Source organism: Orbicella franksi, chromosome 15 (assembly GCF_964199315.1).
Source record: "Orbicella franksi chromosome 15, jaOrbFran1.1, whole genome shotgun sequence".
NCBI lineage: Eukaryota > Metazoa > Cnidaria > Anthozoa > Scleractinia > Merulinidae > Orbicella > Orbicella franksi.
In genome coordinates, this window is record NC_138159.1 from 17,594,003 (window position 1) to 17,617,345 (window position 23,343).

At 40.2% G+C, this 23,343-nt stretch overlaps 3 protein-coding genes across 4 annotated transcripts; 1 reads left to right on the top strand and 2 right to left on the bottom strand.

Annotated features, from left to right (window-relative positions):
• Positions 1-10: 10 nt before the first annotated feature.
• On the top strand, positions 11-3,812 carry LOC145469115 (uncharacterized). The gene is made up of 3 exons (XM_081452792.1): positions 11-1,241; positions 1,723-2,030; positions 3,031-3,812. Exons 1-3 carry the CDS (start codon positions 26-28, stop codon positions 3,283-3,285), a joined length of 1,779 nt encoding a protein of 592 aa, XP_081308918.1. The 5' UTR covers positions 11-25; the 3' UTR covers positions 3,286-3,812.
• On the bottom strand, positions 3,812-7,010 carry LOC145469137 (serine hydrolase RBBP9-like). The gene is made up of 5 exons (XM_081452815.1): positions 5,980-7,010; positions 5,682-5,721; positions 4,808-4,913; positions 4,645-4,730; positions 3,812-4,135 (listed from the first exon to the last, which is right to left on the bottom strand). The coding sequence occupies exons 1-5, from the start codon at positions 6,073-6,075 to the stop codon at positions 3,918-3,920; spliced, it is 546 nt and encodes a 181-aa protein (XP_081308941.1). The 5' UTR covers positions 6,076-7,010; the 3' UTR covers positions 3,812-3,917.
• A 3,922-nt stretch (positions 7,011-10,932) lies between these two features.
• Positions 10,933-22,231, bottom strand: LOC145469596 (rap1 GTPase-GDP dissociation stimulator 1-B-like). 2 transcript variants are annotated; one of them, XM_081453351.1, is made up of 15 exons: positions 21,966-22,231; positions 21,667-21,781; positions 20,455-20,580; positions 19,781-19,930; positions 18,752-18,883; positions 18,271-18,396; positions 17,878-18,018; positions 17,219-17,350; positions 16,528-16,607; positions 15,750-15,807; positions 14,813-14,938; positions 14,270-14,410; positions 12,749-12,874; positions 12,188-12,316; positions 10,933-11,487 (listed from the first exon to the last, which is right to left on the bottom strand). In XM_081453351.1, exons 1-15 carry the CDS (start codon positions 22,035-22,037, stop codon positions 11,345-11,347), a joined length of 1,797 nt encoding a protein of 598 aa, XP_081309477.1. In that variant the 5' UTR covers positions 22,038-22,231; the 3' UTR covers positions 10,933-11,344. The 2 variants fall into 2 exon arrangements, with proteins under 2 accessions (XP_081309477.1, XP_081309476.1); XM_081453350.1 differs by having other exon boundaries at positions 21,667-21,786.
• Between the last annotated feature and the right edge of the window lie 1,112 nt (positions 22,232-23,343).

Below are 23,343 nucleotides of genomic sequence, written 5' to 3' on the forward strand. Positions count from 1 at the left end.
TTTTATTTATGATTTTTCTTTTGTCATGTTTAAGGAGTATGTTACTTCGCTAAGGAAATACATCCAAGAGCGTACAAATGGGAAATGTGTTCCCCCGTGGAATTGGCTTTTCATCAAACTCGCTTCGCTTCTATCCCGCTATCCCTCTGGTATTACAAAGGCCATCATTTTGGCGGAGATTCAACAGTCTTGGAATCAACACAGTCAGTTTCACGGGCGTTTAGATGGGCAGAAAGCACGAAAGATTTCTGTTGATTCGGTGTTTGAAAGCCGGCACATTGGCTACGAATCAATCCTCGAAGCAGCTGTTGACAATATCGAGACGGTACCAGGAACTCATACAAAGATTGCTGTTTTGAGAGATATTCATAAGCGAAAGAATACTTTGGGAATGTACCTTCATCAGAAGCTTTATCAGTTGCAAGCAACGTCTGTGAAAAACCTCACTCTCCGATTCACAAGTTGTCGTTTAATTCAAGGCAAAAGCAGATCCTCCGCAGGTCCTAAAGTTCATCTTCTTCCTTCGGAAAATGTTGTTATTCTGTGTCGAGAAGGTGAACTAGCGCGATTTGGGAAATTTTCATCACTCGAGGGAATCTATGAAAATCCGTTCCCGCACTACGGCCACAACATCAAAGTCGAAGTCGCCGATTTGGGATTCGAAGAAGCAGTCCATTTTGCTAATGGCCAGACGAGCATTAAACGTTTTGTCAAAGTCGTTGACTGTTATGGCGTCCATGTGAATTTGTGCTTGTGGGATGAGCAGCTTTCCGTTGCTAACTTGTTTAAAGAAGGTGACACTTTAGCCATCCAACAACCCTTTGTGGTCCCAAACCAGGAAGAAATGTTTATACTAGAATATGGTCCTGCAACAGTTATTTTTTGCATGTCACATGATCCAGAGCAGGAAATTGTCCCAAGTCAAATCTCCAGTACCCAGGGGACCCCTGTAAGTGTTACAAAAGACAGCCAAGGGATGCTGGATTATTCCACATTTCCTGAGCAAATCTTTTTGAGTGATATCAGGTCGAGCATGACAAGAGTGACCATATTCTGCACCATAACTAATGTGGGTACCATGGAGGTCTACACACAACAGCAGGTCGTGGGACATAAGTTCATTCTTGCTGTCAGTGATAACACTGGATGTCAGACAATTACAGTTCATGATCACACTAGAAGTTACCACCATTCACTCTATGTGCACCAAAGCATTATACTGGAGAACGTTCACACCTCAGGTATGGGAAAAATAAAGGCTTGCATAACAACAAAGGATTAGTATATTAAATGGCAGAACTCTCAGGGATCACTCTTGTGAGAAGTCACTTTACTCTTACAGTGCGTCTCCCCTCCCCCCCCCCCTCCAAATCTTCCTATTTTTTAAATCCCTACATGCCAGAATTTTCTTACCCCAAATTCCCCCCAAAAATGTGCAATCCCATTCTACTAACTCTATTGAAAATTCCACCCCATGATAGTTAATCCACTCGTGAAAATGTGACCCCATCCAGTGGTACAGGTACATCCCCACTAGCTTATTCCAAGGAAGTATCCTCCCCCCTCCGCCCATGTCCTTCTCAGCCTAGACGGAAGCCAGTTTGGGAGTAAACAAACATGGAAGGTCATACTATGACCAGTAGCACTTGCAACTGAGACAGTAGACATTCACAATGATTGAGTTTTATTTTTTTTATTTATTTATTTTTTTTCATTTTACAGGTTCTAGTTCATCAAGAGGCTTAACCCTAGAAACATATAATGGAGGAAAGGTCTGGAACATTAGTGCAATGACAGGATGGCTCACTACCAAATGTCTGTCATCTCCAGTCCCTGTCAAAGAAGTCATCAACTTTGAACACTGCGTGTGTCAAGCTGTCGTCACACAAGTCAACAGTGTGGGTAGCAGTCATGTGATTAGGGTTCACATGTCCTGCCGTAGTGAGGTCGATGGCTGCACAGGGCAGTTCTGCTGTCAGAAATGTGGCATTACTCATTTAAATGAAATGCGTAACAAGCCTGGTCAACAGGTGAGAATTGATAAGAATATCAGGGTACTTTCATATGGTAGTGTTTCACCATCTTTGGTTATCAAGACAAGGCTGTTACGGTGTAGTTAACATAATTTGCTTACTGTAATCAGGGCTTGAAAAAAGTATGTCTGTCATCCAGGACGAGAAGATTTTCATTCTGGGCAGGTAACTCTTCATTCTCACTCGCCCAAATGGCAAGGGATCAGGCAATTCACCTGCCAACTTAATCACTAAAAGAACAGACTAAAACTTGCCCAGGGCTAGCAAAATCTTAGATCTACTTGTCTCAAGGGCAAACAAGAATTCAAGTTTTTTTTCAAGAATTCAAGTTTTTTTCAAACCCAAGACAATGTTATAGTTTACACTACAGTGATTTTCAATGCAGAACCTGCTATAGGCTACAAACAGCTGTTTTAGCCAGGAGTGGGGAAATTGACCAGCTATGAGGATGATTTTGTTCGCCTGGGCTGGGTTGTTCGAAAGCCGGTTAACACTAGACCAGGATTAAAAGTTAACCAAAGTATCAATTTTTCTTGGATAAAAATGTTTTTCATTGCTTATGTATTGTGCAGTTTAAGATTATTCAAACTGAAAGACAAACAATGTAAACAGAAAACCTCACCAAACGGTTATAAAATTAAAATCAAAATTCTCGCTAAACCTGGGTTAACTTAATCGGGCTTTGAACAACCCAGCCCTGATGTGACCATCTTACTCATAAAGAAGTTTAATTCAAAAAGTTTTGCCTGCCTGTGAAAACCAGTCACCCTCCTACTGGAAAAGTCAACAAAACCCCTAATTTTAGCAAGCTGGAATGGTCACTAATGGGAAGTCTCCCTTAAAGTTATTGAATTACATAGTTGTGTGGGAAATTCTAGGATTTTTGTAGTGGTCACTCATTAAATGTAGTGTCAAAAAGGCTCCACGGTACTGGTATCTACAAATATTTGAAAATTTAAAAAAAATGGTTTAGAAAATAATACCCATTTCCCAACAGAAATCACCTTCAATTCACTGGAAGTGGGAATACAACCTGAGTCTTGAATTACATGACCCTGAAAGTAGCATAGAGGCATGTTTGACAGATAAGACGGCAGAACAGTTGCTTCAGATGACTGCTTCACAGTTTGCAGAACATGTCAAGAACACTCAAGAGCAAGTGCTGGAATCAGCATTAGCACAAGAATGTCTGTTTGGTATTTCATCTTTTAGAGGCAGACATCAGATTGATGCCATTTGTCTGGCAAGTTGAAAAAAGTACCGGTATTAAAAGCTTCTGGAGACTACACATACATTCAGTGTATGTTTATTTGGGTAATCTGTGTTTGTATGTTTGTTTCGCTGAATATTCTGCATATCTTATTTGTCAAGTTTAACACGTTTATGTTCAATGTTACGCATGCTCCATTTGAATTTATATATTGCAATGCTTGTCAATTGTGTAATGCGTAAAATTTAGAGTTGTGTAATATAGCTAAAATTACCAGCTGTAAAAACAACCAAGCTAACCAGATTTCAGTCGTGTTTGCTAACCAGTTATTTGCTGAGGATTTTACCTGAAAGTTTGCTTCAAAGTACATCAATTACGGAGGCAGTCAAAAAGTAAGTTTTCAGTTGGTTTATAACTTATATTTACATTAATTTCCTGTTTGTTTTGAACACTTGAAAGGCCAAATACAAGCATAGGTTTTTTTTGTATACTGTACATCACATTGTATTGTTAAATTAAATATGGTTCTGCCTCCATGTTGGCGTCTTTGAGCTTTTGTTCAACGGAACAATAATCATTATTACGCTGACATAATTGCACGATATTAATATTCATTTCTGTGTAAGATTACTATAATATTTATTGTTACAAGTAAACAAACATTAACTTCAGCTTTACTGTAACTTGCTCATCAGTTTGTTAACGAGTTCAGGAAAAGCCATTGACATAAAGTGTCCTTTTTCAGCAAATTGGTGAAATTCAGCAGCTGTCCCTTCAGCAACTTGTTGCTGCTCACTGAATGGAATAAAAGGGTCATCTGTTGAACCAAACTGCATAATCCACTGTGTGTTTCGTTTGACTTGTTCCCATTGCCAGGGACGGTTGTAATAGCCTGAAATCAAGGACAGAATGTAACACATTGCAATCAGTGGGACAGGACATGAGTGAGTGATGTGTTAGAAAATAGCCCAAAGAAATTACACGCATGAAGTGACTGGTAGTATTTCTACTTCCCCATGGATGGGGTGCTAGTCCACCGCAGGGTTACCCCCAGCATTAAATCTGCCGACCCATTTATACACCTAAATGGAGAGAGGCACTGTGAGAGTAAAGTGTCTTGCCCAAGAAAACAACACAATGTCCCTGGCCAGGGCTCGAACCCAGACCACTCAATCCGGAGACAAGCTAGCCTGATTCTCTGACGGTCCAGGTCATTCACGGCCATGCACTCTCTCTCTCCATGGCTGTGAATGATCTGGACCATCTGAGAATCAGGCTAGAGGCAAGTGCACTAACCATGAGGCCAACGCCCTTCCACAAATCAAACAAGCAATGAAACGCAAATCAGATGCAATGAAAGCAATGGCCATTTTTGTAATGACAATAAGCAAACTTTCTTACCACTAGCTTTCTCATTGGCATCTCCCAGATCTGTAACACAGGCAGATACCAGAACCAGACCATGAACAGAATGATTTTCTGCATACCTAAGTTTAAACAAAACATTGCTTATAAAAAATACAAAATATGATTTTATTATTGTGACTTCACAAGCTTGGATCACCTCAAGGCAGCTTGTGCTCCAGAGCTGTGTCCAATAATGACTGTATTACTGTCACAGTTAAGCTGTTGCTCCATGAACGGGATCCATATTGCTTCACGTGCCTGCACTGTAAAAATTATGAACGAAGTCAAATGTTGCCATCATTGATAACTTCATTATTAATTCAAAAACACACTTCAAGAGATGGTTATGCATTTACAGGGAAGACACTTGCCTTGTTATAACATTCTTTAATGTATAAACCTCAAAACATGTTTAATGTTTTGTACATCTATATACTGCTACAACAGCAGACTTAACAAATTACTGGATAATCTATCCATCTTCTGGATAGGAACACTTACCAAATCTCTTCAACAATATCTTTTTAAAGGGGGAGGGGGGTGTAAAATGTTGATAGGTTTTTTCATGGTTAAATTGGGACACTTCATTTATATCCCCACCCCCTACCCCCTACCCCCTACCCCCTCCCCTCTATAAAGGACAGATGTATGCTCCTTTGAAAAAAATTTCTGATAGAACTTGTGTCAGAGGTTGCCCTCCATAGAAGGGGAAATGGTGTTGCAGATAAAAAATGGAATGTCCCGTTCAAAGGCCATGTTTGGGGTGGAAGCCCAGGAAGTCTAAGGGGAGGGACCCCATATGAGAAGCACGGGGTTGTTCCTCGCAAATTTTGAAAAGAGCTCCTAAGAGGTACCAGCAAGGTACAACATGACCCCCGTCCTTTTTATATGAAAGTCCCCCCGGGAGTGGAAGTGCAGTGTATGTTCAATACTGACGTTTACTTAAGTTCAGTTCTGGCTCTCTCTCTGCCACAGTTTTGAATTCGAAACTCGGTTTGCAGAAACCTCTTTTGCTAGCTATGTCTACCTACCTGGATCAGGCATATTCTTCAGCAGACAGTCCACGTCTTTCTTAAAGAATAATAATTGGACACTTTTTCCTCAGTTTGAATTTTTACGTTGAAAGGTAAAGCAACAAAACTGACGCGATACAGGATATTTGCGGGGAAAATCAATGGGATATTAAGAAAAGAAAAAACAAGATATCGAGTAGGAGAATCGTTAATTTTCGCCCCTGGAATTAACGCACACTTGGGCCAAAAATTAACGGGATGTGGGGTACACAGACCCCTCTTTATTTAATACACGTTGTTTAAAACGTTTCCTCACCTCTCTGAGTTTGTCTCTTAGCCAGCCATACCAGTTGCTGTGTTCGACATCACCTCCACCATTACCAGGAACGATAACAATTTTTACTTTACTCATTTGAACAGGATAAGCCGCACGCTATTAAGAACTAAGCCTGACAAAAAAGACGCCATTTTCATTTTTGTCGAGAGGGGACTGGTTTCTCGTACCCAGGGCCCAGATAGTAAACCCAAAGATTAGCTAAGACGATAAAGTAACGACTACCCGAAAGTAACGTCAAAAAATTGTGCCCGCTGGTAAATTCCGAAAGTAGCCGTTGAACTCCCCCCCTCCCTCACCCCCAAAGTGGCAAGCCCACTCCAACCCCCACTAAAATAGCGAGAACAAGATTCAAAAGGATATTTCTTTGTCTTACCAATAGTCAAGGGAAAGTTGCGTATGGTACTATAGTTGCTAATTATAATAACGGCACTCTAGAAAAAAGGAAGGTATCGCTTATGCCACGAAACGTTGTGAAATGTCACTTCGTGCTTTATCCGTTCATGTTGCGCGTTCATATTGCGCTTTTTTAAAACAAAACCGGTAGAATTTTCATGAAACAGGAACGTACTTACAGGAAATTTAGAATTGAAAACTCTGTGCCATTTTCAACAGCCGCGCGTATTTAAAGGTGAACGTTTCCTTTAAAAAATTGAAAACTCGACCAGCGCACTGAGATAGCAGATTAAGGGTCTTGAAGTAGAATCGTACTAGCTTTCCAGCCGATCAACCGCACGACCTAGACATAAAGAGCCCCATGTGACAGCAACAAAGGTAAACTTAAACTGGAACGAAGAATTTCATCTTATGTTGTAAGGGCTGTTTTTTCACGAATTTCCGTCTTTTATTTCGAAAAAAAGGACTCAGCTGCACGAACTTTAATATAACGTTATATGCTTCCCAAAAGTAACGACCCCCTTAACGAGCCCCAAAGGCTTCTAATTTTGAAAGTTATAAGGGTCGTTACTTTCGGAAGTTTACGGAAGTTTTCGGAAATTTCCAATTAACAATTAGACCCCTAGCCCGCAAGGGCTACGGGTCAATAGCCCATGAGGCGAAGCCGAATGGGCTATAGACCCGTGGCCCTTGAGGGCGAAGGGTCTAATTGTTTTAGTATCACCCAACTAGTCACAGAAAAGGCAATAATAAAGTTAGCAAATAGTCCTCTAGTAGCTTAGCTAATCAAAATGCAGGATTTGCATTAGTCCACTAGTTGAGTGATACTAATGAAAGATAGCCAACGAGGCGCCTAGCGCCTTATTAGGTGCCAAGCGTATCGTGCCCAACGCTACAAAATGTTTACACTTTTTCGCTGTTGTAACACTTTTTAATTCTAAAAATAAATGGTTTGTATTACAAACATCAAGACAAAGGTTATCTCTCCCACATTGCTTTCGTCAGATCTGTACGAACTTTAAAATTACCCAGATCTGAACTTTACCTTCTTTTACACTCTAGAAACTTTAGGATAAAAAAATCAATTTTTCGTCTCAATATATTGGTTTTACTTTGAGACAAGGGTTAAATTAGTAACCGAAAATTTGCCGAGCCAAGTTCAAATATTCTCTAAATTACTTGCACTTTTAATAATTTATAACTAAATTGTTTATGTATATTCGAAAGCTTGCTGTGTTTAACAATATTGTCGCTTAACTTTCGCTCCGTGAAGTTAACGATAGTTTCTGATCTTAGTGCATAGATGATACCTAGAGAACAATAACACACTTTGCAAGGTCACAGTTTCATGAATAACGTCTTTTTATGCTGGTCCCAAAAAGATCTTTTGACGAAATGAAAAACACAGTTAGGTGGTAAATTTGCAAATTCAACCCGAAGAAACTCGCTTGAAACCTTACTGGAGATTTTTACCTTACTGTAACACACTAATATAGAATGCTTCATTCTGGAACAAGCCGCCAGTCTCTAAATGTTTCATAGTTTAACTTGTTAGTCTTAGTATTTGTATTTTTTTCCTTTGCTTTTTCGTTTTGCTTTCACCGACGTCAGAAGGTCCATGAACTGAGTTTGAACATTTTCGTTGAAGAATTGTTTTTCCCTGTCCCTCGTCTCGAAAGTCTTCGCTTTTGCATTCACTTCTCCCTCTAGGTTCAGCTGAGCGTCTTCGAATTTTCGCATGGCGTCTTGAAACTCGCGATAACTTTTGCTCTTCGCCGCTTCAGCATGCCTCTTGGTTTTGCTGGCCTGATTTTTTCGCAGTTTATCCTTTCTGATATCAATAGCTTTGCCATTATTGATTATCATTATACCATCTTCAATCTTGATTTCCGATAATGACTTTGAAAGTTCTTTTGCCTCTTCTCCTGGTGTGGAAATACCGGCTTTTTCGTCGTTGACCGTTTTCTCTGGACTTTCCATCGAAGGGACACTAGCCGCGCGTTCAAAAGATCTGCGTTGACTCTGTCTTGTTGATGTAGTACTAGTGTTGAACGTTTTCGAAAGTGTTGGCTGTGAACGGCGTCTGACAAGAGGGACAGAATGCCCTTGTACCCTTATAGACGATAACTTTGGTACTGCTTCAATGCGGAGAAAATCATTTACTGGCGTTCTAGGGCAGCTGTACATTCGTTTGCGATAATAACCACGAACTTTAGTACGAGTTACAGTGGGTCGCGGATTCTCCACGCTGTCTTCCAAGCCAGGGCTTCGAGGCGGTGTCTGCAAAATCTTTGTTCCCCATCTTACTGGACTAGAGGAATTCAGACACGAAGAACTGCCGCTAGCAGTGGTATTCAAATTTCCGGGAAGAACTTTCTCGTTACTTTCAGACCTCGTGCGCGTTTCTTTCAAGTCGTATTCACTCACAATTCCGAATGGAAACACACTTCGCTGTCGTCCGTATGAAACAATTTCTGGACTTGGTTTCGCAGTGGAAGCTTGCTCGTCGGAGCTGGTTGCGGAGCAAGGCGATTTTGGTGACTTTGCCGGACTGTAATGCGTTGAGTATATGTTCCAACTTTTGGTCTGATTTGAAGGGGTCGCCATTCGATAAGGAATCCGCTACATGTGAAGTCGCTTGTGCAAAACAAAGACAAGAAAAAAGGAAAGGAGACGCAAAACCTTGTGTACTCCACGCGATTACCTTCTCAAATGCAAACCTAACTTTCCACGGCTTAAGATATAATCACTTAAAACAATTTGTTACAACAACCGCCCATTGACAACCACTCAAGTCAACTTCACTCACAACTTGATGTTTCAAATGCGTCAGGCGCCGAAATGAAAGCTATTGGTTATAAAACAAACCCGCGTGTAACCTAAGAGGTTGTCTTAGGTAATTCTAACTGTGCTTTCTACAGAGATGAGCTATCAAGGATTATATTCATGCCACGAACTGAAACAATTCAGTTTAATCCGTGAGCAACGACAGGTGGATTTTATTTATTCATCGCTTTATTTCAAACTCATATCTATAGCTTCAGTTTTAATTTTCATGTCTGCAACACACTTTCTTATCCCGTGAATTGGTTTTTATCAGTGAGAAAACAACCACAAATTCAACGTTTAAATTGCACTCAACTTAAAATATAGTAAATACGACAATTATTTACCACTGGTGAGGGTTTTTTTATCTAGTTAATGACTGTTCGACTGAAACTGTTCGCTTCTCACGAAACCTAAATCATCCGTTTTTTGTGTTATTTTTGTGCCTAAAACCCACGCGGAAAAATCACTTTAAGTTCTAACATATATGCAAATGAAGAAATGCGATATCAAGAACAAATTAGCGATATGGATATATAAGCTAATTGCCGGACTTCTTGCCATAGATACCAGTTGATATTTCATGATATGTTCAAAATAAGGTACCAAGAAAGATACTGAAACTTATCCCACTCATTCAAATATTGCACAATGTATTTTTAATTAACATTTCTTATTCACTAGGTTTCCAAGAAATTCGGTTTTGTAAACCAAGTTTGTATTCTTTGCGATACTGTTCAAGTCATCTTGCTCGTACACAAGGTCAATAAAACAGAAAATAAATATTCTAAAACAGCTTTAATTTGTAATTTTAAGTTTAATTGTTTAGGCAAAGTCAATAGTGAACATTTTTGCTGCTATTTCATAGTGTAATTTTGTTCGCGAAAGCAGTTAAGCAAACCACGACGACGACAGCGGCAACGAGAACATCACCAAACAAAAGGTTTAATGAGAAAACCAAAAGCTGTGCACGTGCGTTATTTAAGCAATAGACCACAAGTTTAATGGTTTATAGGCTGATAAACCACGCGGGATGATGGAAGAACCCAAGAAGAATTCGTAAATCACGGGCCGCAGGCGAGTGATTTACGAATTCTTCGAGTGTTCTTCCAACATCCCAAGTGGTTTATCATGCCTCTAAACCATAGAAACTTGTGGTCTATTGCTTTTATATAATAATTCAGAAGACACGCGAAATTTCCATGAGTTTACTGGCACAATAAACCATAGCTGATTGAAATGGTTTGGACAAGTAACTATTTTTAAGAAATGGACAACAACTTTGAGTTTAAAACAAGACATGTTTCGATCGTTCAACGATCATCTTCAGTTGTGAATTCGTTTACAAGTTCGGTTGAATTAATACAAGTAATGGCAATCAGAGCGCGCGCATTCATTTGATTATTATATAAAAATCTTTGTACATTTCTTTGCCGTCCACTGCAAAACAACAACGTGAAATGACCAACGCGAACGACGAACATTTTTGCTGGTAAACATAAATTAATTTTCGACTAGGCGTCGTCCTCGGCCTCGCCGTCGTCGTTCCTTAAGCTCCCTATTATAAGTGTCTACTTTTATAGAAATAGTGAAACAAGACATCTGAATGAAATGGAGAAACCCATATTATTCTATAATATATATCACCGAGGGTTTAGTCCGATTTAAAATACCTGTGATATCTTAACATTCAATTCGTTCGAGCCCCAATTTACAAACATTTCTTTATTACGAAACCGCTTTTAGTCGCTAGCAGTGACATTTTTGCTAAGAAACATTAACTCTGTCATGCGGAAACCTCGTTAATAAAGACACTTTTTCTGCATGTCAGTGGAACAACGGGGTTTGACTGTACCGCAAAGTCTTAAAGGGGTAACCAATTAACTTAAGCATGCCTTATTCATGATTTAACTCCCGTAATTAAAAATTTACAAAACATGTACACCTAAAAATAAGTTACCAAAGTAGACAGTATTCCTTACAACAAAAGAGCGCCTAATTTAAATTCCTAATTCGTTTAAAATCGTCTTTAATTTGTGAACAGAATTGAATTGTATTTCAGTAACTAAAGACTCTGGGCTTTGCCCTTGGTACAGTCGTCATTTAAGACACACCGAAATGTCTCTCATTCCTGCTGAGCCAACTTGTGCGCCTTGATTCTAGTGAGAATGATCAAAGCTCTCTTCTTTACATTTTCATTTTCGTTAGTTGTGAGATCGTCCAGCGCTTTGCTCAATCCTGCTACTTCTAAGTCCCGCCGGAAATATTCTGCCAAGAACAAAAATATCTCTGTCTTACTCGTAATGCCTGGATACAGTGCGCTGGACTGTGGAAGGAGTAGCCTGGGTTCAAGCCCTGGTCAGGCTAATTGTGTTGAGTTCCTGGGCAAGGCACTTTACTCTCAGTGCTTCTTAAATGGCGGATGATTAAAAGCGATGCCGAATGTCTTCCTACAAAAGCGCCTCCCACGCAAGAGGAGGAGCACGAGTAGGAGCGGAAGGGGGCAGAAAGGGGCAGAAAGGGGCAGAAGCAAGAGCTGGAGGAGGAAGAGGACGGAGAGGAGGAGGAGAAAGAGGTAGAAGGGATAGAAAGAGGAGGAAGCCAACGAGAGAAGGAGGAGCTGGAGGAGGATGGAGAGGATGGCTCTTAAATTCTGTCTGATGCTGGGGGTAACCCTACCATGGTCTAGTATCTCACCCAAGGCGGAATAGAAATATTCCTAGTCGCTCTGTGGCACGCAAACTGCAGACAAGCACCGGCCTTTTATGGCCACTAAAAGCTCGAAGCAGATTTACCTCTTTTTACAACTCAATTAACTTTGCAACCTATGCGTTAAAAGGCACCGTGTGAGTAGATTGTCTTGACCGAGAACACACCACAATGTCCCTGGACAGAGCTGGAACCCAGCAACTATTAAGACACTCCCAGTAGGCAACCGTGCTTTACACCATTAAAGAACCTTACAAACCTTTTAGTGAAAATGATTCCAAGACAGCCATGGCGTTATAACAAGTCTGTGGATTAATTCCTTCTGTTTTAATCATCTTGATCAACGTTTGAATGACACCACTCTCCCTAAACTTGGGGAAGCAGTTCTCTGCATAGAAAAACAAACAGCAAAGTAAATAACGTTCCGTCAACACTAAGCCGGAGAACTTTGAAAAAGCTGCTTTATTTCTCAGGTTACATCTACCGTCCACACTAATCCGTCAAGGAGCTTTTCGCAAACGTTCTTCAAACCGGAGGAAGTTGAAAACGCCGGCTTTGCAATTTAGTGTGGACGGAAAACATGTTGAAAACGGAGCTTGTCGAAAACGATTACATCGCGATAATGACGTGATTTCCCTGCCCGAATGTTACTGTTGTTGCGTTGCTGTCGTTGTTTTTTCACTTAGTTGATGACTTTCTTATTTCTCATAACCTCTCTATTTGCCAATATATTGCCTTTGTAACAAGAAATAAGATTTTGATCTCTGGGGAATTGAAGAGTTAGCGCAAGGGCAGTTACCATAGTAACTGAGATTTGTACCTCCCACTGTTGATGACATTACAGCTAATGCAATCAAAGCTTCGTTCTGCATAATCACGTGTTCCGAAGATACCATGGCAACGATAGGGGTTAGTCCTCCACTTGTGATCAATTTTTGTGAGACTTCTGTTTTGAGCAAAGAAAATGGAGAAAGGTGTTATTAAACAAAAGATCAACCAATGTAAAGCAAGAAAGAGCGTGCAATCAAGAGAATTTTGCACGAGTATTTGTAATGGAGGTAGTATGTCAAACACGAAAGATCGTGTTTGACCACATTTCCAAACACCGAGAAGAGAGTTGAAAATACGACGCACAGCGGAGTATTTTTTGACGAACTTCGAGGTGTTTGGAAACGTGGTCAGACACTGTCTTGAGTGTTTGATATAGTTTCTCAATCGAAACTAAAACTAAGGAGAAAACGGAGAAATAAAATCGTAAAAATCTGTGCTAATTTAAGATCAGATATCCAAACACCGTCACGGTCATGATTTCCTTCGTTTAAACTTGATGAATTATTAATGAGTTTGAGAAAGTAACATAATCTACGACTGGAACTTTAAAATTTTAATATCTGATCTGGGGCCTGTTTCTCGAAGAACCCGAAATGTTTTCGCAACCGCAGAGCCGTAGCAAAATCTCAAACCTTTATGATTACAGAGCAGTTTTATTCACATATTCTTAATACGAACAGAAGTTCTCTCCATACAAGAAGCTTCAGGCGTATATATACCTCTCTGTTTTTAGATACAGATTAATTAAAAATGGCTTTGCGGACCCGAAAAGTTTTCGGGGCTTTCGAGAAACGGGCGCCAGCTCCGTAAACAAAACCGTCGGTTTCATGGACTGAGGCCGATCAGATAAAAACACCAAATATATTTGACCGGCTCATGCGACTTCCTAACCTTTCCTTCCGTCAAAGTGAATTTTAAAAAGGTCCTTATTCTGAGAATAAGCTACAAAGTATCTTAAACGAAAACCAAGAGAAGTCAATACAAAACCGCTTTACTCATTTCTACTGTTCTCCTCGTGTTGGCTTTATTGTTGACTGTTTCAAATCAAATACAGTGGAACCCCGCCTTACGGTCACCTCGTTATTACGGTCAGTCTTTTTTGTCCCGGCGAAACGGCCATACATTTTCTTAAGACAACCCCGTTACTAAGGCCACTCAAACCAGTTATGTTCATCTTTCCATCGTAAATTGGGAGTTTAAGAAAACCACGACGGCAACGGCAACGGGAATGTCGCTAAAGAAAAGGTTTAATGAGCAGAAAAATGGCTGTGCACGTGCGTTATAAATCTTGGTACATTCCTTTGCCGTCCTCTGCAAAACAACAGCGTCTAAATTCTGCGTTGTACTGATTGAAATTTCAGCCATAGCTGCATTTCGAATGCTTATTATAGAGCAGTTGTTTAGAAGTTATGTTCTTGTTACTCTATGTTTCTTTCTAATCATGACACATACCTCGTGACTTTAAACATCTATCAAAGCAGGAAAACTACTTGAAATTGCATTTAGTTACCTGCACTCTTGGCCTCTTTAACAATCACTGCCAACATCCTGCTAGCCTCAGATTTAACGCCCTCGTGACCACTGGACTCACAACACCGGACTAAGGTGCTTAGGTGTTCGTTACTGTTAACAATCCTATTGGCTACGTCAGCTGTAACGTAACAAAACAAAATGGCATTGTATGTCAGTTGCGACCAAGCTTCTTATCAAAAGTACAATTGCAAATGACGTGCGTTTTATTGGAGCGGTCTTCAATTGTGTGTCGTAAAACCAACCAAAACCAAAGAAAAACCTCTAGCCAATCCCAGAGGATACGGACAATACAGTGAACCAATCAAAGCTCGAAGTAATTACAGGTAGATGACGAAAAGCGCGGGAAAACCAGTGCGAGCGAGTCACAATTAGTTTTGGTTAAACTCTGACTGGATGGAAAAGTGGCGCGAGTTTTTGAAATCAATCGTGTGACGTAGTTGATGTAAAACCAATTACTTTTCGACACTCCAATGAAAACCGCTCTATGGATCTGAGACTCCTTTTAAAACTGCGTACTAACCTTGACCAGTCAAGAGCATGCGCAGCGTGCCCAGAACTTTAAACTGGACAAAAGGAGACTGGTTCGAGAGTAGTGGGAGAATGACATCCAAGCAGCCGCTTTCAACGAGCTTCACTTTGTTAGCCGCTACAGGAAGAAAGAGAAAATTTTACCCTTTAACGAAATCTTAAACTGTCACAAAAATCAAAGGATGGAAAGTATAGATGTAAAAAAGATGTCGGTATTACGTGGCATTCCTTGGATGGGCTGTCTATATACATAAAGCGCTGGACAAACGGACCTGCAGGTAGTCTGTAGTAGCCGCAAGTGACTTGCGTCGGGTGGCCAAACAGACTCACAAGTTTTCTCGCAAGTATACGCAAGTCGCAAAAATACCCATTTCAAGGCATAGTCGGGCTTAGTCCCGCGCGGCCAATATCCTGTATTTCATTGGCTAATAGGTTGCTAAAACGAATGGACGTCAATCAACTTGTGTTGGCTTAGGTTGGGTGACCAAACGGTGAAAAGTCTGCGTCGACTTGCGTCGAATTTGATCTTGACCAAAGTTAGCACAAGTCATCACAAGTCCACGCAACTGCACAAAAGGCCTGGTTAAACGGAGCGTCAGTTTATTTATTCATTTACAGTGTCCTCAATAGCCAATTTCGATATATTAAAATTCAGCCTAAAACAATAAACCTCAGTAAGAGGTTCCGGGGAATAACTACAGAGTTTGTGGGGTTTATTCCCCAGAGCCTCGTGCTGAGGTCTATTGTTTTAGACTGAATTTTCATATATCGAAATCGGTCTATTAGCACACCAAGGCTTAATACATTTGACACTGAAATAAATTTTTTTTTTTTTTTTTTTTTTTAAGTAGACCCCTGTTCTGAGCTTGCGACTACTTGCGAGTCCGAGAATTTCTAAATTTTTCGCGTACAAAATATCTCCAGCCCACCTGGCATAGAAAGATTCTTCAGTGCGCTAAAAACTGCTTGCTGATGTCTGCCCATGTTCTGAAAAAAACAAACAAAATCAAATTACAGTTATTAAGTTCTAACAGTGGTACTCGCTCTACCGTGAAAACTTTCCCTTTAAGGCTTTAACTTCTACGTAACGGCTGAGGAACTAAAATATAACAATTCAAGAACAAACATTGTATAATTGGCCTTTTTTTTCAATTCGCTATTTGAACTTTTTCGACTACAGTCGACCCTCCACTAACAGCCACCTCTCTACAACAGCCACTTTTATGGTCCAGGCGGACAATCCATACATTCACTCTTATTTTAACCTCTCCACAACGACCACCGCTTTATCCAAAACCCCACTTTTTATTGTAAAAGGTCGCCACACTTGATCCGTACCGCGCGTCGTTGGTCTCAGTTCTGTTTTACTGATGTATTTTGATTGTGTTACGTACAGTTTTTATGCCAAAATAAGCTTTTTTGTGGAAAAGAAATGTTGCATTCCCGAAAATACAGGTGTCATATTACACCCCTACCTCCCTATAACGCCCAACTCCCAACAAAGACCACTTTACTCTGTCCCCAAGATGGCCGTCGTGGAGAGGTTCCACTGTACTGACATATATGTTTTTCTCTGCAACGACTCGATTACCTCTTTCAAGTGAGTGTTTTCTCTCAATGCCAAATCAGCCGTTGGATATCTGCCATTTACAAGTTCACTAGTTCAGTTAGCCTCCAGAAGTTTCGCCGTATATAGCATATATTTACCTCTCTTTTGGTAGTTCGAGCTAGTAGCTGTAGTAATTGTACATGGACTCCTTGTTGAACAAGTTTTATACAGTGTTCATCTGTGGACACAAAATGAGACTTCTGAGAGGTTTGTGGTAAGGAGGGGGACATTGGGGTTTGCGGTATTGGACGATTTTTGTTGCGGTAATTCGGTAATTTTAAACTGGATTTGCGGTATTGCCGCATTGCGGTATTCTCCGAAACCTGCGGGATGCGATTTTTAGCATTTTGGACGGTATTAATTTAGCATTTTGTCCGAGCCTTTTCCAGTTTCCAATCGAAAAAGGGTACTACGATATTTTTTGTTAGAGTACATAAAAGAAGGGCAAACTCTTTATGCTTCCACCATCTCCCCTTTCCATCCTTTCCGCCTCCCTATCCTTGCTCTCTCTTCCCGTCGCTCTCCTACCTCCCTCTGCCCCTCTCTCTGCCCTGTCCCTCTCCCCCCTCTCTCTCCTCCCTCCATCTCCCCTCCTTCACTCCCTCCCTCTCTCTCACATCCCTCCACCCTCCCTCTGCCACTCCCCCTCCCCCTCTCTGACCCGTCTCTCCCCCTCCCCCTGCGTTCCATCCTTTTTCTTCCAGCATATATTCAAAGCATACTGCCTGTTTATGGATCAATAGAGCTAATCAAAGACGGCAATACATAGTTGCAATTTAAGTTCCCTACCTGTTCTGCCAAAGTTGCCAACAGCCAAGCAACCAGAAATTTCAAGATGCTGGTCTCCAGAAGAAAGCCAGGAAACACACATCTTGTAGACAGAACCATCACCATTATTAAACAGCAATTTCATGCTGTCATCTGCAGACAAAACAAAGATTTTTTCCAACATATGTTATGTTTAGCTAAAAAGTTACAGCTGATCTCTACCTGAAAGGAAGATGGTAAAGTCACAAAGTGCTCTGTTTATTTTACCCTTCTGAGTGGATTCCAAGGCTAGGGTAGAGTCTGCATACAAGCCAATTGGTCCATCAGGCTGGAGCATATTCCAGTTTCTGTAGCATGAAGCAACTAAGAGTATTTCTACTCCCCCCTGGATGGGATGCTAGGCCATTGCAGCATTACCCCCAGCATTAAGCACTAAGCATTATGTTTGCAGGTACCCATTTAATATACACCTGGGTGTATAAATGCTCAAGATTACAATGATGCGCTTGACCAGGGGTCAAACCCGGACCACTCCATCCAGATAAGAGTGCACCAACACCTTCTTCTGAGTGGCTACTGATTCACCCTAAAAGACATACCAATAACAGACCAAGAACTAATTTCTCCTGACAAAATTTATATGGAAGTGTGGCAAAAGGAGTAGGGAGAATTTTACTGACCTTCAGTAAGAAGCATGACTATCATGTCAGCAGCAGATTGCATTTTTTCCCTCTCATCATCAGTCACATTTTTAGCAGAAGACACAATGTTTGCCAGATGTTCAGCATATCCCTGTTGTACTAGTGCTTTCTTCACATTGTCTGAAAATAAAGTAAGAATAAAAGCATTGAAGAGAGTCCAGAAAAGATTTTCATGATTTTCTTGCTGCCACAGCACCAGACTCTTTCTCATTGGATCACTTCGCTTGCAGACTTGTTCTTTCACCACTTGTGCATCAGGCCCAAAGGTGAGCCTTCTCGCAGGCTAGAGTACATAAGTTATAAAACACAGATTTTTCACAGCATTTGTGAAATTTAAATTAACATTTAATTTATTAATTAAAAACAACTTACCATCTACAACAAGAGATGAGAAAATTTCAAACACCAAATCAACAAATTCTTTATCATCTGATTCTTGCAAGACTTTCATCAAAATGGTCACACCATCACTCTCACTAAAACTTGCTTTTCCCTTCTCTGCAAATGGCACATTAAATAATCACAAAACATCCAAAATTAGCAAAACTTGAAAATCTTTAGATAGACTACGAATAGTCCCTCTTTCAATTAGAATGTCAGACAAGACCATAATTAAACCATGAGGAAATAATGGCCTCGTGAAATCCGTAAGGGCGAGAAGCGTGCGAAAGGAGGGACTACCCCAGGATTTCGCACTGCCATTTTTTTCTTACAGTTTTCTTTCATGTCACGCATGACAGACTAAGTGAAAGAGGGACTATTAGTAGACTAATCTTTAGACAAGTGTGACACTCTCTTTCCCATCAATTTTAACCTGATACAGAGATGACCGATATCTAAAGCATAAACTTGCCTGATGAGATGAGGACAGATACAGCTGATAAAGCCATTCGGCAGAGAGCAGTGTTGCTATGGAGACTTTGCTTGACAAAGCCCAACAAAAATGACACCGCCCCAAACGAAACTGCTTCTTCAGTTAGAGCCTCTGCAATAAAAGGAAACGAACTAGCTGGCGTGATGGGCAAAATAATTACTACCAACAATCACCAATGCAACAAAAAAATCTTTAAAATAATTGGAACAAAAACCAGTTCTACTTGTTTGGGAAAGAGAACCAGTTTTAAAATGGTGACATTTTATATCTGAGAACTGATGGAGCAGGTGGTTCTTATACCAGAGGATGCTTAAAGCAACATGAAGTATCTTCTCATTAAATTTTGTGTTACCTATACTAGATTAGCTTTTTTGGAGTATTTGCCATCAAGACTGGATGACAAAAAAGTATTGGAAACTCCACAAGAGCTTAGATGTGCCAAAAATGATTAAAACTGACTGCACAGGGGCCCATTTCTCTAAGGCCCTGACAAGTTTCGCACCCAGAAAACCATAGCAAAACCTCAAACCTTACGATTACAGACTGAACTGTTTTATTCGCATATTCTTCACATAAACAGAGGTTCCCTTTGTACAAGAAGTTTCAGGCCCATACATGTACATACACTTCCATGTTTTTAGATACAGATGAACTAAAAATGGCTTTGTGGGCCCAAAAGGTTTCCAGGGCTTTCAAGAAACAGGCTTGAGGACCTCTTTTCTCCAATCTCTGCAAGAGTATTTAAATGGGTACGAGCATGTGACAGATGGAAGGAGAGAGAGACAAAAGATTCATTCACTTGAACCTTTTATTTCTAAGTGCCATTACAATCTGCTTCTTATGATTTCAGTCCATCATCAAGAAGAAAACTAGCAAAATTAAATCATCAATTGAAATAACAAGGTATTTTAGATGCACCGGTATATTCTCACAAACAACATTGAAATAAACATATGAAAATGAGTAGGGAGATTTAAAATTGTGAACTTTCAACAGTGACTATTATACCGTCATCACTTGCAACATTCAGCATGGAACCACATGCAGCCAACTCCAGTTTGTTGTCACTATTTTCATTAAAACTTTTTTCAAGAACTTCTAGCTTCTTCACAATTTTCTCAGCTCCTTGGTTTTCCAGCAAAGTTGACTTTGCAAGTTCTGTAAAAAACAAAAGTTGAAGTATTAAGCTGGTAACTATTTATTACAGAATAAGATATTCCCAAGGTAAGGTTTACACTGAAATTGACATTATTTTAACATTATTACAGCTTTATTGTTATACCTCTCAACTCAAATACGTTTTCAGATTGGAGGAGAACCTGTCACGTGTCATGGGTCAAAACTCACTAACTCTGTAGAGTGAACAAACTCACTAACTCCCTAGAGAAACAACAACTTGAACTTTCAACTTGCATATGATCAGGGCATGCACCTTGAAACCGCTGCAATTTTTGTGCCAGCCTGCATCAACAAATGAAATGATATTTTCACATTTTGTTGTATTTTTGAGTTGGGAGGTACATCAAAATTAATGACTGGCCCCACAGGAAATGGTAAGTTTTGCTTCCCCTTGACTCTCAATGTTCCCCTCAGCTTTACCCTGGGGGACATTGAGTGTCTTGGAGAAACAAAACTCACTGTTTCCCTTGTGGCCAGTCATTAAGTGCTTATTGTCTACCTACCATTATCAAAACTGATATTTCCAATAGCTCTCAGAGCCTGTAGAACAACGTTTGGGTCATCACTTTCAAGATTAGATAAGATGGCTGATATAAGTCCAGCCTTCACACAGGGAACTCTCGTCTCCTCTAAAAATAACAATTGAGACATAGTTTACTACTTTGATCAACTGTGTGCTTTTACTTATAAATAAGTCAAAGTGCATTTAAGCCTAATCTAGCACCTCCATCGATCTGTCCCCCTGTTAATGGGAGGCACACGCTGGGTCCAACCCCTAATCCTTTTGTATACCATTTTGACAGAAAAGGTACCCATTTTGTACACCTTTTTACTGAAAAGAGGTAACCCTTTCACATTCCTAACACTACATCCCTTTTCTAAACCCTTAGAATGAAGTCAATGAACAACATTACCAGAGAACACTGATCAAGCATAACCAGAAGAGATGTTAACTAGAAAAAACAAGTATTTTATATTCAGTCCACGTTCACCTTGGACTTACACAGAATTCCCTACCCATTCATATACCTCAACATGTGAAATCCCTACCCCTTTATTTACCTGGTCTGAAAACGGTACCCCTTTCAGGAGGAGCCTCCCTATATAGGTCATTACAGGGAGGTCCCCACACCTGGGGGAGGCACAAAAAACCATCCCCCTGGACATGATTTTGAAATAACTCTCTTTCCCTTTAGTACCTTATTAATCATATCAATAACAAAATACTACATCATGTTTGGTTCTCCACACACCTATCTGAGTGCAATCACATGGGTATCCAATCACTGGTATCCAATTACAACATTTTGTAATTGGATACCTTTCCCCATTTGCATGTCAATTACCTGTACTTTAATGGTTTCCTTCTTAATGTTTCCTTTAGGTTTCAAAACTTATAGAAAGTGCTACTCACTTTTTTGCTCAAAAGGAGTTTTCAAACACTTAGGGTTTAATTAATCTAGGCATTTGTTATTGACACATCTGATACATTTTGTTATACGTTTTGTCAATGTTTAATTTGTAATTGGACCTTGTGTCATTCAAGTCAGGGAGAAATCATGCTCCTTTTCAAATCGGCCTTGCGCTGTGCACTCGTTTGATATTGCAATTGTTTGCCCAATTACTCCCAGAATTGTACTCCACTCGGTCCAGTTACTTTTACCAGGGTTACATTCTTATCAGCTTTACCAACTCATTGAATATCCCTCCATTACCTGATTTTGCAATCTCGGCAATTAGCATCAACACCTTTGCTTTGCTTTCTGGCACATATATTTCCAACAACGCTACAACAGCCTCGAGAATGCTTTTAATTGTTGCTTCATCAAACTGCTCTGAAAGCAAATTTAAAAGAAGAACTCTTACAACAAACACAGCACCACCCAACCCAACAAAGACGTGAAAGATTTGTCTCAAATTTACACTTTACAAAACGTTCTAATTCAGTCTCAAAAATGTGATTTAATTCTAAAGGGATACTTGATCGCAGAAATTTGGCTGGAAATTTCCTCACCATTGTTTTCTTGAAGAGCGTTGATAATAGCTTCAACCGCTCCCACGTCAAGGTCTTTCGTCTCCTCAGCATTGATTTTGAGCTTCTCGAATAGTTCACTCAAGCGATTCATTATTTGGACTATTTGGTCTATCTTTCTTCTACACAATTCTTAAACATCACTGCTTGAATATGAGCTAACTACAGTGCTAGCTCACCCCAAAACGGATGGAAGCATGGCAACACTTTGCCAGAAGGTTCCTCTAGACAGTGACAGTGGGGACTGTGACAGATGAACGGGAACGTGACGAACGTGACGGTTTTTAGAAACCGCTTGAGCCCGCAGTCAGGTAATCATGAGAGCTGCTTCATATAAAATTGAATATACTGTCCGATCGATTTCGCCGCAAAAAGGCTGCGCATGAATTTTCTCGGAACGTGAAATAATGTGGCTTGTACATCGGTAAACAGCGTAATATGATTAATTAATTAATTAATCAAAAGGTAACTGTTTTTGAGCTACTTAATTTCCGTCATCCCGTCGTTTCGGGAAAATTAAACACGGGAAGCAAAATGACTGGTGTAAAGATCAGAGGTATTTCATACAAGGCTACGCTCGTTTTGTATGCTACGCGGCGGGGGGAGAGGGTTTTTGGGAAGGGATCGCAAAATTTACTGGCAGGAAAAGGTGTGGAAAAAGTAAGGACATGCGGACTGAGGATTCGGTAGCCATGTTGGAATCAATCTCGCCACCCAGAGCTCTCGTTACCCTTGTCCAGGGCAACGGGAAGACTGGACAAGGGTACCGAAGGCTCTGGGAACGAGATTGTGTTGGAATCAATCTCGTTCCTAGAGCCTGCGTTATCCTTGTCCAGCGTTTTGCGGGTTTTTTTGTTTTTTGTTTTTTTCACGTTTTTTTAGCTGACCTAGAAATGCCTTAGCTCAGATTTAAAAAATTATTTTTTATTCCTAATAACAAGTTGTATAAATAATGCCAATAGGACTAAGGGTGAAGCTCAATTAAAAACAGACGAATGATTACCTTAACACCAGACGAACAAAGGACCTCTGCCAGGACGGTTTTAATGACAACTCAGATATATATTCACTTGACTGTCAAAAGTAATTCGCATTTCAGTGGCTTGGTTCAATAGGCCAAGTTCCGTATATCAATATTCTAGCATGGCTCCAAGGCTTTCAGGACAAACTTCTATATTTGGTGTTGTTTTCTTTGTATCTAAGTCTCTTTTGGAAATTGAGAGACAAAAGAAACATAAAAAAATTTACAATTTTGAACCGAAAGCCTCTGAGCCATGTTAGAATATTGATATACCGAACGTGGCCTATTCAGCGTTTTTTTGAAAAAAAAAAAAAAAAAGACTTGCGCCACTTAGGCTCG

Excerpts from the sequence above, each read along its gene's own strand:
- LOC145469596 (XM_081453350.1), bottom strand. The coding sequence starts at position 22,077 with ATGAATCGCTTGAGTGAACTATTCGAGAAGCTCAAAATCAATGCTGAG. Across the intron at positions 21,787-21,965 it reads CGCTCTTCAAGAAAACAATG|AGCAGTTTGATGAAGCAACA; the intron begins GTGAGGAAATTT and ends ATTTGCTTTCAG. Across the intron at positions 11,488-12,187 it reads GGAATCATTTTCACTAAAAG|AATATTTCCGGCGGGACTTA; the intron begins GTTTGTAAGGTT and ends TGTTCTTGGCAG.
- LOC145469115 (XM_081452792.1), top strand. The coding sequence starts at position 26 with ATGTTTAAGGAGTATGTTACTTCGCTAAGGAAATACATCCAAGAGCGT. Across the intron at positions 1,242-1,722 it reads GGAGAACGTTCACACCTCAG|GTTCTAGTTCATCAAGAGGC; the intron begins GTATGGGAAAAA and ends TTCATTTTACAG. Across the intron at positions 2,031-3,030 it reads GTAACAAGCCTGGTCAACAG|AAATCACCTTCAATTCACTG; the intron begins GTGAGAATTGAT and ends ATTTCCCAACAG.
- LOC145469137 (XM_081452815.1), bottom strand. The coding sequence starts at position 6,075 with ATGAGTAAAGTAAAAATTGTTATCGTTCCTGGTAATGGTGGAGGTGAT. Across the intron at positions 4,731-4,807 it reads GGAGCACAAGCTGCCTTGAG|GTATGCAGAAAATCATTCTG; the intron begins GTGATCCAAGCT and ends GTTTAAACTTAG. Across the intron at positions 4,136-4,644 it reads TGCCAATGAGAAAGCTAGTG|GCTATTACAACCGTCCCTGG; the intron begins GTAAGAAAGTTT and ends CCTTGATTTCAG.